At 37.9% G+C, this 19,665-nt stretch overlaps 1 protein-coding gene across 2 annotated transcripts in view; it reads right to left on the reverse strand.

Moving 5' to 3' along the window:
- Positions 1 to 19,665, reverse strand: part of KDM4C (lysine demethylase 4C) — a 443,189-nt gene that overhangs the window by 42,129 nt on the left and 381,395 nt on the right. For both annotated transcript variants that reach the window (XM_050943102.1, XM_050943101.1), the window contains one exon: positions 6,686 to 6,871. In XM_050943102.1, coding sequence (XP_050799059.1) covers positions 6,686 to 6,871 — 186 coding nt within the window. The remainder of the gene's footprint in view (positions 1 to 6,685; positions 6,872 to 19,665) is intronic.

The raw sequence follows: 19,665 nt of genomic DNA on the forward strand, positions 1-19,665 counted from the left end.
GCCTGAGTTAGTCCTTGAACTTGCTTATCATAGAAGCTTCTGTTACTTTTTGAAATTTAAGATTGAAATTCATTTGTGTATAGTGTTGTCTTTCGTGTGAAATCTAAGATGCAATTGACCTGGGGTAAGTGACTGGGCCTTGTGACTAAGAGTAATCTGAATATTCCTGTGATCCTCAGTGTAAGGTGGGCTTACCTGGGAGGCAAGACAGATAGGAGTACCCAAGGGACTGTCTGTAATTTCATGGTAAGGCTGTTAATAGTTTCTGATGAGTTTACACTTGATAATTGACAGGTGAAATCTACGTATAGAACTCACAACAATTTGGGGTTTGTGCCCTGTTTCCTAACAGTTTGTCCTGAGGTTGGTATCCACACCCTTCAGTCACTGCAGGACAACTTGACAACTAGCCAAGAAACATTTGGTCTAAAAAGTTCTAGATCATATTTATAGTAGAGGATCATCAAAGCTCTAAGATGTATTTGGTTTGATATGAAAACCTAAGTTTTATTCCACCATGCCAATTTTACCCCCTAGAACTATAGTCCTAACGTGAAAGTGATATCTGAACAGTATGCCTGGTCAGGATTTTTTCCCTTTGGTCTCTGTGTCTCCCCCAAGGCATGCCCCTGGATCACCAGAGGGCCAGGGGGCCAGGCGCAGGCAGCACAGAGTTGGCTACATTGGCTTTTTGTCAAACAGGGATTCTTCTACATAAAGAAAATCCCCAGCTCTCCTGTTACAGGAGCTCTCCATTACATTTGTGATGCAGAAGCATCACAGAATAGAGGATCAGTTATGGTGAAGCTGTTACAAAATTTGTCTTCTGTTTTGCACTTCAAGCAGGAGTTCAACTTGTTCATTTTATAGGAAAAATACAGTGTATACGCTGGAAATTTTAGCACATAATGGCTGAGCAAAACCTGAATTTTCTGGGGAGTTTGAAAAAAATCAGTTAATTAATTTTAAAGTTCTAATCAATTAAAAATTGCATCTCTCACCTAAAAAAAGTTCAGTGTCTATCTCCTGATTTTTTGGGTTCTCCTAGCTGAAACCCTGGGAGACAAGGAGAGTTTGGTGGGCTCTCTGGAGTTATGTATTTATTTTGTTAATTAACAAAAATAATTAAAAAATGTTACAGTTCTTTGTCGTAAACGAATCCTTAAGTGCGGCACTTAGGTAATGGAGAACAAAAGTTTGGATGACTAAGATCTTCTACAAGTAGTAGCTGCTCGTTCGTGAAAGAGCAAGAGCTCTTTGAGATTGTTTCATGAAGAACAGTATCTTCAGCATAGGAACAGCTACTGTTCTGAGAACCCTATTCTTCATGACACTGGCCAGCCAGCTCAGGAGCTCCTGGTTTTCATGACAGCAACAGATGCTAAAGTTGAAGATCCTGTTTTTCCATGAAGATGGTCAGCCAGTGCAGGATCATATGTGATTTTGCAGAACAGATAGCAGAAACTCTGGTCTGTTTGCAGTGGTGTGGAATTTGGGTGAAGAGGTGCTAGATAGAAGACGGACTTCTACAACTGGTAGGCAAATGTTCTTCCTCAGAACATTTTTGACAAAAATAAAAAAATCATTTTTCCAAAGTTTTTCTCTAACATTTAAGTTTTTCATCCAAACATTGAAAAACAAAATGTTATGGGTTTTGGTAACTTAGAACCACAAGTTTTGGCTAAAAACTGAAACATTTTCAATCAAAAATTGAAACATTTCAGCCAGTCAGGTAAAAATCTTTTGGATTTACTGAAAACTGCTGCTCAAATGGATGAAATTTTTATTTTTTTGTTGTTGAAAATAACAGAACCAGTTTTTCTATTTATCACTCCCCTAATTTTGTAAAAATCAACATTTCCCACAGAAATTTCCATTTTGACAAAAAAAGCCATTTATCATTTAAAAAAGAATTTGAATGAAAAATTTCTGCCTAAGTCTACTAGTATCTTTATAAGGGCAGGAAAGTTGTGGTGTGTCATCTGAGGTGTCTGGTGGTTGTTCTAGTGGTCAGGTGCTTGTCTCTGGGCAGAGGAGTAGAGGGTATGTACTGTTAGATGTTTTTTATTTCCTTGCTTTTGTGGTTTTGGATTAGGTATGTTATAGTACAGAGCAATCTTAAACACACAACAGTGTGTGTAAGGTATGTACGTAAAGGTATTTTTCTGGGCAACCATGTACATACATGAGGCTCCCTATCCCCTTTCTTCTATCCTTGCACATCCACAGAAGGGCCAGGAGAAATTATAACAACATAAAAATTCACATATGGTTCACTCCTGCAGCTGTATACTAAACTTCCCTTCCCGCCTCTACATTTTTACGGCCTGATCCTGCATTCCAAGCCCAGTTAACAGTCATTGATTTCAAGGGGATCTTTAGTTATGCAAGGTATGGAGATCTCGCCACAATGACTAGCTCTCCTTAGAGCATGAGCTATAGGATTCTGTTGTCTGAAACTAATGTGCCCCTTTCAAGAGTCTGATATGTCTTGTGTACTCCAGTTTTCACCTCACTTAAAAACTACTTGTTTACAAAATCAGGCATAAAAATACAAAAAAGTGTCACAGCACACTGTTACTGAAAATTGCCAACTTTCTCATTTTTACCATATAATTATAAAATAAATTGATTGGAATATAAATATTATATTTACATTTCAGTGTGATACTTGAGCCTGTTTTTCACTTGTGAGCCTTGTCTGAAGCCAGAGTTCCAGGCAGTGGGGCTGAAGTCTGAGCCCCACTGCCCAAAGCTGAAGCATGTAACTTAGCTTCACTGGGTTCTCTGTGGTGCAGGGCCCCAGGCAATTGCCATGCTTGCCACCCCTAATGCCAACCCTGCACTTGCAACCCCCCCAAGCCCATCCTGTGACTCCCTCCCGAGGGTCGCAACCCCCAGGCTGAGAAACGCTGATCTGGATGAGTTGAGTATCTGGATGAGTCGACTTGAGACCTCTGCCTACCCTCGGGAGTACACGTACCTCTGGCTGAGAACCACGGTCTTAAAGTAATCCAAAAAGGTTAGTTATCTTTATTTAAAACATATTAATCTCTGAGGGCCCAAAAAGGAATAGCTACTATTTTCCAGTTTGTCCCTCAAAAATATTGCCTGCTGATCCTTATAAGGGTCTTTATTCTAATCCAAATTCCTAAAAGAATCTTAACAGGAAAAATGAGTCAGTTGAGGCTTTTCTCCTTTTATATATGCACATAAATAATATAAAAGATTACTAAGTCAATTGTTCAGTCATCTAAACTTTCACAGCTGTGATGAGAACTGTCCATGCAACAGTGTTTTCAAATTTACATATGCAAAATAATACATTGTTTCGATGAAAAAATATGAAACAACCAATTTTGCACATAAAATTTACTTTACTGCAAGCAAACCAGTATTTGTGTGTGCAGTATGGGTGACAGCATAGATGTGTGTTCCTTTAGGCATGCAATTACCCAGTCTACATGATGAAATAGCTGCTTGCACACCTAAAGGGAGCATCCAGATATTTTGGCAGGCACAGTATTAGCGCTCATATTTGAAAATTTGGACCAAAAAGCAAAAGATTTTGAAAATGCAGCACAACATTTTAAAGTCCAAATTCAATTTATTTTTACTACATTTTGAAACACTATATAGGTACTAGTATTACTTCCCCACCTACCTTCTCCATCTTTATTTAGCATAAAATACAAGCCAAATTTGCCAGTGGTTGATATTAAAACTGTAACCTAGGAAGAAATAACCATGACGATTCAGAAAGACTGTGACCCCAGGTCAGAAAGATTTAAGAGACTACTGTGATAAATAATCTGGACATAATTTGTTGGAGACTACACTACTAAATAATTCAGACTCAAAACAAAATTTCAGCATTGCAGTGGGTGGAGACTTGATAACACAGGTTAAGGGATATATTAAAATTATGCAGTAAAGTAAGAGTGAGCGAGCGAGCGTGTGTGCGTGTAGGAGGGAAGAGGCTTTTGGTCAAGCAATCTCCCTGATTTACACAGCTTAAAATTACATCTTACTATTTATATATTAGAATACTATGTTAGATAGTTGTCACACCCCCTCCTCCAATCTAAATAAAAAATGAACTCTTATTTTTCTTCCAACCTTGACCTAGGTAATAACAAATAACTCTCATAATGCATTTTGGGAAAACTTTATTAAGATAACACCAGCTAATTATTGTTTCGCTTTCTCTATGAGCAGGGATAGTGGCAGCTTGCCATATGTGTGGTTTATTGAATAGCTGAATATCTGTATATCTGTACAGATTTGCTCTGACATATTCTATTTTTTTAATCTCTAGTCTATTCTCTTTAAAATTGCAAAACTAGTTTAAAAAGTCAGTGCTCATTGTTTAATTATTTTGCTTTCAAACAATACAATGTAAGTTAAAGTGATGGACAAACAAGAAAGGTTCATTACAAACAGAGAAATGCTGTTGTGCCAAATGGCAAAAGGCAGTGTAATCTCCGCATGAAAGGATAGCTGATAGAAAGGATAAAGGTCTAATAAGAAAAGTAATGGTGAACAAACTTCTGAAAGTTTGGAGATTTGATTAATTATCCAAAAGATAGGGCATTAAACCAAAGCATATATAAATGTATGTCAACCTCCTCATGTCAAAATTACAGAAGGAAAGGCTCTCATAGTATCTCTGATATTTCCAAGATTTTGTCCAATAAAGTACGCACAAGAATAGCCTCTCTTTCCCCGGTGTTCTTTGGTTCTGCACACAAAAAATAAGCCAACCAACCCAAACTCTTCCTGTAAAGATATACTGTTGGCTCTGAGTTCTGGGAGAAGATGAATTGATTTTCATTTTTATCCAAGCCAGTCTGACCATGCATCCCATACACATCACAAGTGGTTCTGCAAGATGCTCTTTCTCAAGGTCATTTTTATTTTTCCTTTAATAACACCAAATACAGATCAAGAAAATCATTGGGGAAAAAATTAAGGATTTTTGTGGGAGTCCATTTTATCATAATAGTGTTGTATCAGACCAGCATTTGTTTTGGCTTCTAGAGCACAAAATAATTATCATTTAACAATTGTTTACAGCGCCCAGTTTAAATGTATGTCAATAAAGTATACTGATAAATTGCAGATGTAATATATTGTAATCTGTGCTGTGCATATTAGACAGACAGAAAATGTGAATGCTACATGTTCCACCTTACTTTACTAACAATGTACAGGCATTATTATTATTAGCCTTATTAATAAATATTTATATTATGGAAGCAGGGAAAAGACCCAAGTCAGGATGGGGGCTCATTGTGCTGGGTGTTATACAAACATAGAAAAAAGATTATCCCTGCCCTGACAGACTTACAATCCAGAGGGGAAAAAGGCAGAAGAGAATGATGTGCTTTGTTAGTGTAGCTGTTTACTCTGGATGCCTCAGTAACAGAAAGGCACAGACAAATCAGATGGAGTTAAGAAAAAAACAAAATATGAGTAAGGAGCAGCAAGGATTAGCTTAGAAAAAATAAGTATAAAAGCACCAAACAACTGAAGCTGCCAAAAAAAAAAAAAAAAAAAAAAAAAAAGGAGACCTCAGCCAGGGCAAAAACTGGAGGGCCACTCAATTGCCATCTATCCCAAGCAGGGCCAGATTAATTCTCCTGTGGGCCGGGGTTGTGTGGTGTTAAAAAAGTTATTGCAATCTAAAGCAAACAAAATCTTGCTCTTCAACTTCCTGCACACCTTCCACTTTGAGGTAAGTATTCTCGGTTAACTTTTCAAAACACAAAATAAACAGGTTATATAGATCTATCATTGCTATCAATGACACATTTACGTTCATAGTAAGGAGGTAGGGCTGCAAAACATTTGACTTTGAATGCGGGGTCACCAACATGAAGTTTGAAAAACACTGGATAAAATGATCAAATAGGTATTTTCCATCCAAAGATTCTATTATGTATTTCTTCTGGCTGAACAACGTTAAGGAATAATTCAAATATAATTTACAAAATACAGAATGGTTAAGCATATCCCACTAGAAGTGACAGAAATAAAGTGGAACAAAATGCATTAAGATCTACAAGACATTTAATGACAATATTGTGAATGGAGTGTACGTCACAGCTAATATTAAAGGCTCTCTCTCAGCGTTGAAGGGAACGTCTGGCACTGTAACAAAGAATACGGAATTTTACTCATACTTTGTGTAACTATTGTCCGTCAGTAGTGAAATTTTGAAAGGACATTTGCAAGGTTTTATTGGGAATGCTGAATAAGTATGTTATATGTGCAATATTTTTATACTGGATATTGATAATATTTAATCTGGGTTTTTGTAATAAATGTAGGTATTTGTAATACCCTGAACATTAAAAAAAAGACACTGTATTGATTTATTGTGGTGCTGAATCCATACATACTGTAATGGTCCTAATGGAAAAGCGTGTCAGGCCCATCAACCACTGTTTGAGTATGAACATCTCTCCAAGCTCCAGACTTAAGGAGAAACTGTCAAAATATAATGACCTGCTGCATATGAAAAGAATATAGATGGAGCAATCTTTTAAACATAATCCACTTTCTTCATTTTCTCTAGACAGCTAAGTAAATTCCTGCCTTGATTACACTTTTAAAATGCAAAGACTATCCACAGCAAATTTTATTTTTTGTTGAAAGAAAAAGAAAGAAAGAAATTCCTTACCACATTTTGATTGATCTTGTGTCTGAAACATGTGATGTAGACAACATAAGGCCAATCATCAGGCTCCATCAGCACCCCTGCAGCATGGGCACAGGTAACATGGAAGGAAGCTGGACAACGCCCATAAGAACACTGTATGCAGGCACCAGAAAATTTCTTCATTCTCTGTCTGCAGAAGATACATTTCTGTACAAACAAAACAGAACAGAATGTCAACTAAACTCCCGTCACTTAGCTAATTTCCACATTTTATTGACTAAATTTTACAGCTAAGCTGTACTGAAAAAGAACAAACTTTTCTGAATTACAAATAAACCTTGTAATATGCTGTAACTCTAAGTCGGCACTTTTGTCTTTCTTTATGGACACACAAAAAGTTAATGGTTTTGGTGCCATAGTGGGGAATCTGATATATAGTTGATCATTTTTAATCATTTTGATTCTAAATCCCATGCACTGCCCTACAAATCAACCCTGTCTCCCAAAGTGAGCAAATTGCTAATATAATTCTTCAAAAATAATCATGATGTGTGACAACAATAAAACTAAAATACGTACACTCTGTTACGTTCCTGTGTGTTCAAAACAGGCATTGGGGGATGGGAGAAATGAGAGAGACAGGCTCTGCCTCGCTGAATAAAACAATTTGTCCACGAAGTCTGGTATCCTACTGCCAGAAATAGCCAATAACCAATATGTCAGACGGAGAAATACTCCATTACTACGTATTGTCACTTGTGTAATACTATACATGGGGATATAGCTCTTTCCTGCTTACCCTTATCATAGCTTATAAAACAAGAAATATGTTATAGATGATCATAACATTTTTAAATCCACCCACACTATTTTACCCAATGGCCTTGGCAGTAGTGAACTATATGGTGTTGAAGTACTACTGATTCCTTTCATTGCTCTAAATTTATCAATAGTTTTTACAAAGCAACTCACTGAAGCGTCATCAGTGAACTTCACCAACTCAACATTGTATGATGGGATTGCCGTGAACTTATGTAACTGTCACCGCAAAGGCTGCCAGAGTGGTGAATGTCCAAGTCATCCTCAAAAGTAAAGATAGAATACAAAGCATGAGCAGACTAAGGAAGTGAACCCACAATGTTCAGTGCCTCACAGGAGTAAAACACTAAAATTAATGCATTGGTCTTATAAGCCTTTCATCTAAAGATTTCAAAATGCTTTACAAACATTTAACTACCCCTTCAAGGAAAGTATTATTATTCACATTAAATGGAGAGGGAAAGAGAGACAGAAAGGTTAAATGACTTTCCCGTGCCCGCATAATAATAGGATCGGCACTCAGGACTTTCTTCCTCCCAGCCCCCCTTTTAATGTAATTTCCCAAACTTTAAAAAACTTAAAAATGGAAAAACAAAAATTTCAACCTGTGTAATCGTACTGACTCCCCGCAGGGTCAGCAGCAGGGAGTGGGATCCATGTTCAGCAGGGGACTATGATCTAATGATTTCTGAGCCTTCTGCCCCCTGTGCCTCGAGCCTCTCTATGTCCCTTTCTGCTCTTATATTTCCCTTCCAAGTCACTGCCCTTACCACTTCATCCCCACTGTTATCCTCTCTGGCACCTGCCTCCCTCTAAAATCAACTCCTGCTCCTGCCCAGTCTCTAGCTTTTGCCCATGCCCCCTTGCTCCTATGCTACCCCTGTCCTTGCCCCTTGCTCCTATCTTCTCCCACCATCAGCTCCTGCCTTTCTATCCCATCACTCTGCTCCTGCCCCTCTGGGCACCAGCAAGGGGTGCAGTGAGAGCAAAGGAGAGACTGTCTCCCTGCTCTCAGTTCTGGTACCCAGTATCTGAGCAACCATCAGCTTTGAGGAGCAATTGCAGGGAAAGTCCTGTTCAGCCCCTGGCAGATATGAAATGGAGTATGCTCAGTTGTTCTGTGAATATGACGCATCCACAGTCTGGTTGGCATGTAGGAAACTACGAGAGGATGGCAAATGCTACAGAGAATTTAGCTGCCACACTCTACTAAGCCTTTACTGAGAATGTGTGAAGTGGAATTTTTCAGAGGCCTATAACTTGGCCAAATGTGGGCAGATTTTCACGGGGATGGCAAAAGGCACATACCTGACACAGGGAGGTCACCCTGAAAAATATCAAATCCTTGCTAGTAAGCATGGAAGTGCTAGTGCTTTTCAACAGAGTGGTTGCATGAATATTTTAAACATAAGCAAACCAATGTATTTTCATTCATCTTCTCTGAAATGGCTACACCATTATTGCTGAAACTTAAAAAAAGCAGCAGCAGCTCAACTGAGAAATCTGGCTTTTTTGCCCAAATGGTTAAAATTTGGTGAAGTTCTAACTCATTAAACAAAGGGTCTTATAATTCGAAGTGTTGGGCAACTGTTAGTATAGGCAGCGCTACCTGCCTCAGCTAGAACATCCACATCAAATTGTTCTATAGTCAGCATTTTAGGAAGCTTACAAGAACCAAGACACTAAGAAATTATAAGATGAAATATTGTATATGTTTGTACAACAACTTATAAAAAGGTCCTATGCAAAACAAAGGAAAAAAATTAACATAGGAAGTGTTATAGTGTTATAATTAATTGGCTCATGCATCAAAAAAAAAAGATTGAATTAAAATTAGCTATTCTACATGAGTCACATGATTTGCCAGACTCTCTCTGCTTCAAGAAGTGGAAGAGCTGAGAAACATGAAATGAAAGACAAGGGAGAACTGTGACACAAGTTCAGGAGGATTTGGAAATGTGTTTCAGAAAACAGAGACCTTGGGACTGGGTAACACCCAAATGATAAGGTCAGAAGAGATCTAAAAGAAGGGTGTAGAGGCTGAGATATCAGTAGATGGCCAAATCAATACAGATTAAAATAAGAACTTTACCCAAACTATTTTTTAGGTTTAAAAATTCACTGAGGTTCACCTCTTCCCCTCTTTTCAATCTCTTAATATACTAATGTGGACACACTGAAATACTGCACACACACACCGCTTTTTCTCACAGTATTATTTACTTAGCTCAAACTAGAGAATACTAGAAATCTGGCAAAAAAGCCTGTTCATACGAGAGTTCCAGGAACAATTTCAGAAGCTTTATTAAGAAAACTCTTCCCTCAATCATTCAAAAATGCTGGAAACTACAGTGTATATGCTATGCTTGATCACTGCGAGTAAGGGGAAGGCTTTAAGAAAATTCATTTGTAAAGTATTAAGGAGCAGATTCTGATCTCAGTTAAACTGGCGTAAATCTTAGTAACTACTAATTTAAGTGAAGTTACTCTGGATTTACACTAGCGTAACTATGATAAGAATCTGGCCCTATGTAAGTGGCTAGTGCAGATTTAGAATTATATGAACAAATTGAAAAAAATCATATTGTATTCCTAACAATAAGGTGTGTCCACTTTACTGCTGAATCAAGAGAAGGCATGTATTATACCAATTAACTCCAAGGACACACTTATCTCTGGTGGTACATTATTATTTTTAGTTCAGGTATGAAAACGAATCATGGATAAGATTAGGAAGACAAATGAGAGTTACTGAATATTCAGGGAGAGAAGATCTATTTTTTTCCTGAACCTACGGCACACAAAACCAATTATTAGTCTAAGGATGAGATCTCCCTCAGAAGGCATAATTGAAAGGTACTAAGGCTGATATATAACACAATATATGAGTTTGAAGATGCTCTGTCCTTTATTTTGTACTAACATTTGGATAATTCTGATATTGCTCAGCCTCAAGATGACAGACACACACTAAAGCATACATTATGAAAAAAGCACAAATACAAGTTGAGGTAGCGCAAGTGAAAAGGCATGGGCATGAGCAAATCCCTGATTTACACGTGTACCAGGCAGCATGTCCACAGCTCTGGACAGGAGAATATGCACATGCACTTTTAAAAATGTAGACCCTATAAGCTATTTAATACTCCATATTTAGCTAACAAAAAAAGTAGAGAAAATGATAATTTTCTCCTATTAGTGATTTGGATCCTTGTTCAAGAAGTTAATAGTGAACTGGTACATATCAGATGTTAGTTATAAACTGAACAATGCTCTCTATGACACCTGTTGGTAATTGCTTCCTCCCTCCAACTCTTCCTGATAATTTATTACTTATAAGCACTTATAAACATTGGGCTTTAGTGGATGGTGGCTGCAGTGTGTTTTTTTCTTTCTATAAGTAACCTTTCCCACTGTATGTTCATTACATAGAGTGTGTATTTTGCTATTACTCTATATTTCAAAAGAATTATAAGAAAATAGAGTTTAAAAAAGACAAATTCTTTCAGAGAAAAAAACAAAGATGATAGGCAGAGAAAAAAAGAGAAAGGAAACTCAAACTGCAAGGAAAGAAGAGGTAGATCATGAGAATGCAAAGACTGAGATTGCTTACTTACTCTTTGAGGGTGAGATTTTCTGTAAAATAGGTTCATTACACAAAATGGGCCTTCTCTTGCATGCTGCAGAATACCCTTGGCATCCCACATGACAAGGCCCAAGATGCATACTCCCACGGCCTGGGCTTCCCCCATATGTGTGTGCAGAAACCTAATACTTGAGTGTGACATTAACCAACCTGAGTGTAAGCAATGATGATATATATAATTTTGACAGATAATATTGATGTTTATTTTAAGCATTTTTATCTAACTAAATTTTCATAGTTGTAGGAAATCATGGGGGGGAGATGAGGGAGAGGTCAGACAATTACTTAATGACAGTAGGCACTGAGATTCAAAAAGTTAAAGCTTTATTATCATTAACACACAAATTGTTAGCATCATATGTCAAAATATACGAAGTAAATATCATTAAATCTAACTCTAATAAGTTTTCAAGCAGCATTTTCCTTATTTTGTCAATTTAGATCATCACTGATGGAAGAAAAATTTTTGTTGGATTGTGTGTGTACAGTGTAATCGACATTCCCCCCCGCCCCCCAGCTAATCCTTCAAAGCCTAGTAGAAGATTCTCTCAGACTCTGAGTCACAATCAGGGACAGATTTTCAATTAGGCACAGTAAGCATGTGCCTAGGAGCATCTAAAAGTTAGAAACTTTTTTACTCAGATTTTTTTTTTAAACAGAAAACATGAAGGTCAGCTGCAGGCGCGGGGGCACTGAAGATGTGCCTCGGGGTGTGTAAGGTGTAAATCCGGCCCTGATCACAATTTAGTCTCTTGTTCCACCCAACACTGGCGGGGAAGTAGTCTATTCCAGCCCCACACCTGGCACAGATTACTGCCTCCTCTGTGCTGGCTCAGCTGCTTCAGGCTGGCACATAGTGTACAGGGTAGGTAGCCAGTGTAAGGGAGTAAGGGAATGCCTTACACCCCATATTTTTCTGCATGGGCATACAGGCCAACCAACAATCTTGCCATTGCTGTGCAGGGTTTTGAAAATTCTCGAGATTGATGATTTTTACAGGTCTGATCTTTCCCATCTTTTGAAACTGGTGGGTTCAAGGGATAGTCTCAAGGTTTGCTAGGGTGATAAATCAGAGTTTACATCTGGTAGAAAGATGCACCTGAGCATATGAATATGGAGATGATGAAAAATGACAAAAGGTAACAAAACGATGTATTTACACAGATATTTCAAATTCAGATTCATCATCAACACAACGAATCTCTGCATTTTCAGTCTGTCAAAAATAACAACACGTTTACTGAAATGCATTCATGCTTACTCAACATTCATTTGATAGCTATAGTAATTCACTATCCTGATGTTCCCGTAAGGGTAAACTAAGGCTGTTCTTATCTGGTAAAGCACATTCAGTTTCTTAGCTACCCCAGAAGAATATTATTACGATTTAATGTTTGCTAGATATTTTTACAAAGTAAAAGGTATGGGAGAAAGCGGCTGAGGATCAATCTGTGATTAAGATGCAATACCAAACAGAGAAGAAATAAAATTGTTTATATAACTATAGATTAAGAATATAGGACAGAATAATACACTGATATTTCACTGAGATTTTCTAGATGCTGCTCTTTGCCCTCCAAATAAAAAGTGTTCTGAGGTAAATGGATTTCATAATTACAGAACAGTTATTTAATAACAATAGATTCCAAATGCAGAGAGAGAACGGATTTAAAAGAATGGCTATGGGGGGGGGAAGGAGGGAGAAGATGCCAGTATTTTTCAGAACAAAGCTTGCTGATAGATTACATAATGAATTTTGTGCAACCTTATATAAACAATTTGATATTGCTTTCCCCAAAGAGATTAATATTTACAAACAAAATCCCACTCTCTAGCAGGATCATGAATTAAACAATAACATGCTCTCTGAGGGCAAGAACTTAAACAGACAAGTGGAGGTTAAGTTTTTTTGGTTTTTTTTAAATATGATTTGGATTATTAATTTTTTCCCAAACATTTATATGCCTTGGCAAGAAGCAGCAAATCGTGAAATGGAATTTACTACACAATATTATAAAATTCACAAAAATAATCCATGCTAAGGGAATCTTCCCGAAAATATACATCACATACTGATCAACTTTTGTAATTGGAAATAGGGGAGTGGGGAAAGAAAGTAAGAAAAAGGACAGACTTTGTAGGGTGTCCTCTGTCCAACAATCAGTCCAGGTTGTCTTATATTGGTGCCAATCACCAATTACCTAATCTTCCTCTCAGATCAATGGGAGTAACCTTATGTGTATTAAAAAATATATATTCTTGCAGTTTGGCACAATTTGTTGAATTCCAAAAACAAAGAACTGTTCCTTCCAGAAGTATCTGTTCAGTTGTCCCTGGCAGGGATGATTTAGAAAACAGGCAACACCATCCAAAACCGAGAAATTCCCCAACACTACTGGCAGAATTTTAACAAGGAAGCTTGCATGATCTCCCCCAGGACCCAAAAAACAGGCTGAAATCAGTACTGTTGACTTTCATTTACATGATCTGCCCACTATACTCAGCAAGTATAACAGCATTTTATATTCCTTATACAGGGGTGGACACAACCTTTGGAAGTTTATCCTATGCACACACATCTACACAACTTTCTGTATAAATAGGTTATGTTGAAGCACCACCAAATACCAAAAGGAAAATATAAATTGATAAATCACCAAAATTCCTTTTCTAAAAGTAGAATCACAATTACAGTTTACTTGTTCCTGGTAGTCAGTCACTGAACACAGTTTTCTCCAAATGCAATCTATACCAGGTGCTGCTGTAAGAACTCAGTCACCATCAACTGCTTCTCTTGCCCACTTCCTACTTGGTTTGCTTACCGAAATATGAATATGTGGCTGTGAGCTATTACATTAGAAAGAAAAGGTTATGATTTCAGCTTAATTTTAGTCTCCTGTACACCTTTTATATATTTTCAAATGTATTTTTACTACAGGACAAACTATATCTCTTTGCCAGATGTGGCTTTGAAATACTACATTTGCCTTTCCTGCTTCATTATTTCCTTGTCATTTTTCCCCTTTCATTTCAGCATCACATCATACAAATGAATTAAACACAACACTAAAAGGTGACATTTAAAAGTAGCATCATGCCTGCGTTGGGTGCAACTTGCAAGCATTGCGAAATGAAAACCAAACATGATTGACATTGGTGCCAAAGGAGCACATTCATAGCAAGGCAAATAAGGGAAGCTGGAAAGAATCTGGTTTTTTAACATCCTTCAGGAAGTAAATTTATTTATTAAAGTGCTTCTTCTTACTCAACACAGAAGCTCCATGTGTGATAAATTCAAGCACCCAGGGGGGCAGGCTGTTTTTGCACTGATTGAGTAGGGGTTATGCCAAAGCAACCAGATTATGCATCTGTTCCGTGCATCTCTGATGTCATCACCAGGGTGGTGGCTGTGGAGTGCAGTGCTAAGTTAAAGTCGCCCTCTCTCCAGAAGGGCTCCTACGTAACCTGTTGGAAATTAAAATGTTGGAAATTAAAGGGGCACTTCCTAACACTTCTCAAGGGCAGTGAAAATACTACTTATGACTTTTGGGTTTGAATAATTCCTGTAAAGAAGGGATCCTGGGATCATCTAGGATTTGTAAAATTTGGCATGGAGTGAAATTGTTTTTCCAGGACATTTTTGGACTTCAACTGCATTTTTATATAAAGCACTGGTCAGAGAAGAAATCTAGTTACTTATATTTGTTGCACAGGAAGTCAATGTTTCTGCAGATGATATACTTGCAGGAAAACACACAAAATTTTACTCTGTAATACGAGAAAGCAGTTTAAACTAGATCTACTGAGATGCAGCACTGAAAGGATTACTTCTTAGCAATATCCTGCAAGCAATTTACTTTACTGGGAAAAAATGCAAAGAAATTCTTTATCACAAAATAGGTGCCTGCATCTCTTAACCAATATACTTTCCATCCTTCTGAGAACAGCTAGCCTGCAGGCTGATATCAATAAGCTAAAAAGAAACATTTTCTTTTTTTCCCTACAAAAACTCAAAAGAGATAATTTAAATTTAAAAAAAAACCAAAAAACACCCACCACCACAGATGGAAACAGTCCTGAGATAGACATAGTAGCATTTAAGACCTGCATGTTCAAATATTTAGAAACAGGAATCTTGTCAAGCTCAAACAGAAACCTCTGATGACGATACAAGTGCTTGTATCAAAATTTCATCTACCTCGAGGCTTCATCTACCACTGGCATGACAGCAATGTGCTGCCTTGTGTCTTAAAACATTTGGAAATAGGAATGGACTTGAGTCCCTATGCTCTGGGCAAGAAGAGGTCATGGCCAATTATGTAGGTGAATGCACTCTGTCTCTGGGAAGGAAAATGTTACGCATGTGGAGTACATTGGCAAAGACTGGGGACGCAGCTGCTTGATGGCGTACTCTCTGTTGAAGGGGGGCTATTGTGGCGAGAACATTATAATATATAAAAGAGGGACAGCCTTAGTTTAGTGAGGTTGTGCCACTAGCCAAGAATCACCTGGTTCAACTTACTGTAGAGGGGGCCAATGTAAGTCACACCTATGCTAATAACAATAGCCATATGAGTACAGATGTCAAATCCAGGAAGGAAAGGGCTATTCCAGTACAAAAGGGAAAAGAGTTATATAAAAACAAAAAAGATTCTTTGGGAAAATATTTAAACAAGTTCTGTATTTCAGCCTGTTTGGAAACCTTGAGTGTTAAAAAGCTTATGGGACCATTTAACTTACTGAGAATTGTGCAGTGTTCGGCAAAAAGCCAAAATCTACTTTTAACTAGAATCAACTTTAATGTGATACCTCACTGGAGCATTGTGTTATTTAAGCAGATCAGGGTGATAAGGCAGAATAGTAAAGTTATGGCATCCCCTAAAGGCACATTAAAATACTTTATTAAGTGTAAAAAGTTCAACAAATCTAAAATGACCAGCCTGTAGCATCTCAAAAACAGTAAAAGTGTTTTCCAAGCCTTTTCTCCCATCCCACACTCCTGCATTAACTCCACTAAATAAATACTCAGAAAAATCCGAGCCTGTTGCAGAACAAGGTGATGTGTATCTTACAGTTCTAAGCCATTATAAACATTTGCCAAATCACTTCCCTCCGTATATTTAAATACATTAACTTTTTTTTTACCATAAAAGTAACAAAAGACACTAAAATGCAGACACATACACACACAAGCTTAATGTTTAAAATAAAGTTCAATATTTCTGTCTCTCTCCATCTTTTGCTTTTCCCCAGTTATTATCTACCTGAAAAACCAAAAAAGGAAAAAGAACAATACAAGGGGGTTTTATTATGGTCAAGCAAACAAAGGACCCTTTGCCTTAGAAATCTCATAAAAGTATCATTTTTCTTGCATAAACCTGAAAGTATGTGGATATCAGCACAATTCCAAAAAGTTCCAAGTTTGCCATGGAAACAACATTCTTATTTCAAAATAATACAACTGCTCGCTGTGGACTATTGACATGAAAGCTCCCAATCCAAGCTCATTGACAGTTTGTGGAGTGGACAGATGAGGCATGGAAAATATTTTAAATTAGTTCATTTATCATGTTGAGACATAAGAAGAGACTACAAATTTCTCACATTAATAGAAAAGAAAGGAAGAGAGGGAGAGAGACAGCAATTTTTTATACAAAATTATTCCAGTTAAACTGAATCCTTCAGACTGTACTGCATGGCATGCGTTTTCATTCTATTATTATACATATCTTTCAATTTGAGAGATTTTATGAAGAAAAAAGCCAAAAGTAGGCAACATTCGGCAAATATTTTAATTGTCTTTTGTTTTGTTTAAATAGTACTTTGTTTTCTGAAAATAAACATTTTTGTTAAAACACAGGTTTTAAATTAATGGCTTATGGTTTATCAGAATAAAAACAATTCCTGGGTAAAATTAAGTTAGATACTATCTAAATATTGGACACTGTTTCCAGCTGGGGTTATATCTTGAACTCGTAGGATGACGAACTCGATGGGCCAGATCCTCAGATAAGGTAAACTGACAATTCCACAAATGTTAATGGAGCCCAAGATATTGGAGAGAGAGAAGTCCAATGGAGAGTAATGGATTGAGACCTGAATTATTTTCTTGGCTCTCCCATTGACTTCTGATAGCATGATTCTGCCACCCTTACTCACACTGAGTAGCAACTTCCTCTGCAGTTTAGCCCCATTAGAATGACCGGTGCTAACTGCAGAGTAAGGTGCTATGTAACATGAGTAAAGGTGGCACAATCAGCCCATACTGATCTTGGAAAAGTCATACAGGGCTGAGTTTCGAAAGTGCTGAGTATCCACAATTCCAATGGGAGCAGCACGTGCTAGACACTCCTGAAAATTAGTTCCTTAAAGTATGTGTAAATAAGTTTTGTCGCATGTAAAACTGTGTTCATAACAGAATAGAATTTCATGTGACAAAAGGCACTTGTCTTGTCACAGGGGCTTTGTCCCAGCCAAATTTCCAATGCCTCCTGTAAACAACTGAAGTCTGAGAGCTTCTGAAAAAAAGGTCGCAAGAATATTTTATCATGGAAAATGTTAGGCAACCTAAATATAGAGGTTGCTACCAGATCCCGCTATAATGGCTATACTTTTTCATTGTCAACATTAAACAGCATCTCACAATATTCAGCCTTTATCAGCAGCAAAGAGTCCTGTGGCACCTTATAGACTAACAGAGGTTTTGGTGCATGAGCTTTCGTGGGTGAATACCCACTTCATCGGATATGTGTCCAATTTTGGGCACCACACTTTAAGAAAGACGTAGACAAACTGGAGAGAGTCCAGAGAAGAGCAACAACAAAGAACCTGGCCTATGAAGAAAGGTTAAACAAACTGGTGTGGCAAGGCACCTCTTTTCTCTTGCCAGCCTTAGCATTTCTCCCCTCTAATGATGGTGGGCCTGGGGTAATCAGTCCCACTCAGGCAGGATTTGCCTTCCCCTTGCTTTGCTCCCTCAGTTGTGTCTTCAGGGTAGGCCTGAGGATAAGCCTAAGAGGTGCTCCTTCCCACTCAAAAAAAGGGAAATCGTCCCATAGACCCAAAGAAAGGGTTTCAGTCCTTCCCCTAGCCGGTCTTGTCTGCTTCCACTATGGGAAGGAACACAGCCTCTCCTCCTGGAGAAGCTACTTCCCTACAGGCAGGCAGGCAGAGAGGGAGTGTGAGAGTGAGAGTGTGAGTGTGTCCTTCCTTTCTCTCACTGGAGGACAGGTTTTAAAAGGTCTCAGGCAGCCCTTAGTTGGATTCAGGTGTCTCTAAGCACCTGAGGTAACCGCTTCTCAGTTTGTAGGAAAAAGGGCCTTTAACATATCTGCCTTCCACTACCCTCTTGCAGCCGTCCAGCCTGACTGTATCACACTAGGTATGGTTAATCTGGGGGTGGGAAGGCTGATAACAGTCTTCAGATATGTTAATGGCTGTTTTAGAGAGGATAGTGATTAATTGTTTTCCATGTTCACTGAAGGTAAAACAAGAAGCAGCAGCTTTAATCTACAGCAAGAGATTTAGGTTAGACATGAAAAAAATCTTTCTAACTCTAAGGGCTGATCTAAACGAAATCGATCTAACTTTCGCAACTTCAGTTATGTGAATAACATAACTGATGTCGATGTAGTTAGACCCACTTAGCGTGGTGACTACACTGTGCTGTGTCGATGGGAGAGCATCTCCTATTGACATTTCTTACACTCCTCTGGGAGGTACAGTACACACCAGACCTGCATTGACGGAAGCACTGCTGATCTACCAGTAAGTGTAGATATGCCCTAAGGATAATTCTATAATGGAATAGACTTCCAAGTGAGGTTGTGGAATCCCTGTCACTAGAGGTTTCTAAGAATAAGGTTAGACAAACACCTGTCAGGGATGTTCCTGCTTTTTTTGGGGGGTGGAGGGATGGGTGGGAAGAAGACTGGACTGGATTATTTCTCAAGATCTCTTCCAGCACTATATTTCTATGGCTCTGTGAATATATTTCCTTTAAAGTTACAATAGTTTACAGAAAAATTAACAGGTAGCTTTATGTTATAATATGACTTTTTAAATGTTTAAAAATGGTCTTCTGCCTTTGCCTATGAGTACATTAGTAATGATATAGACGTGACATACCAAAAGTTCAGGAAGAGACTGAGGACTGTCAGCAGGCATGCAATTTGGCTTTTGACACCAATTGTCAGTTTCTTTATGACCCATTTGGCCCTTTGGATGATGTTCTATCTCCCCACACCATGTATGCAAGGCACGTGCTAATGAACCTCAAAAACATGCTCCATTGTGTCTTAATGCTACAATATATTATAAAATCAATTCAAGGTATCCACACATCTCAGCCTAAAAGAGAAGATACACTATGGTAAAGTCCATAGCTAATACTTCCAAAAGGAGGCATGACAATAAATTGTTCATATTGCTCTGACAAGCAATCAATGAATTTTTGAAAACATTTCTTTTATAGAAAAGGAAGCTGTTTTCACTTGCCTGATAGGATTCAGCTAAGCAAGTTATTTAAGCATATGAC

Source organism: Gopherus flavomarginatus, chromosome 3 (assembly GCF_025201925.1).
Source record: "Gopherus flavomarginatus isolate rGopFla2 chromosome 3, rGopFla2.mat.asm, whole genome shotgun sequence".
Lineage (NCBI taxonomy): Eukaryota > Metazoa > Chordata > Testudines > Testudinidae > Gopherus > Gopherus flavomarginatus.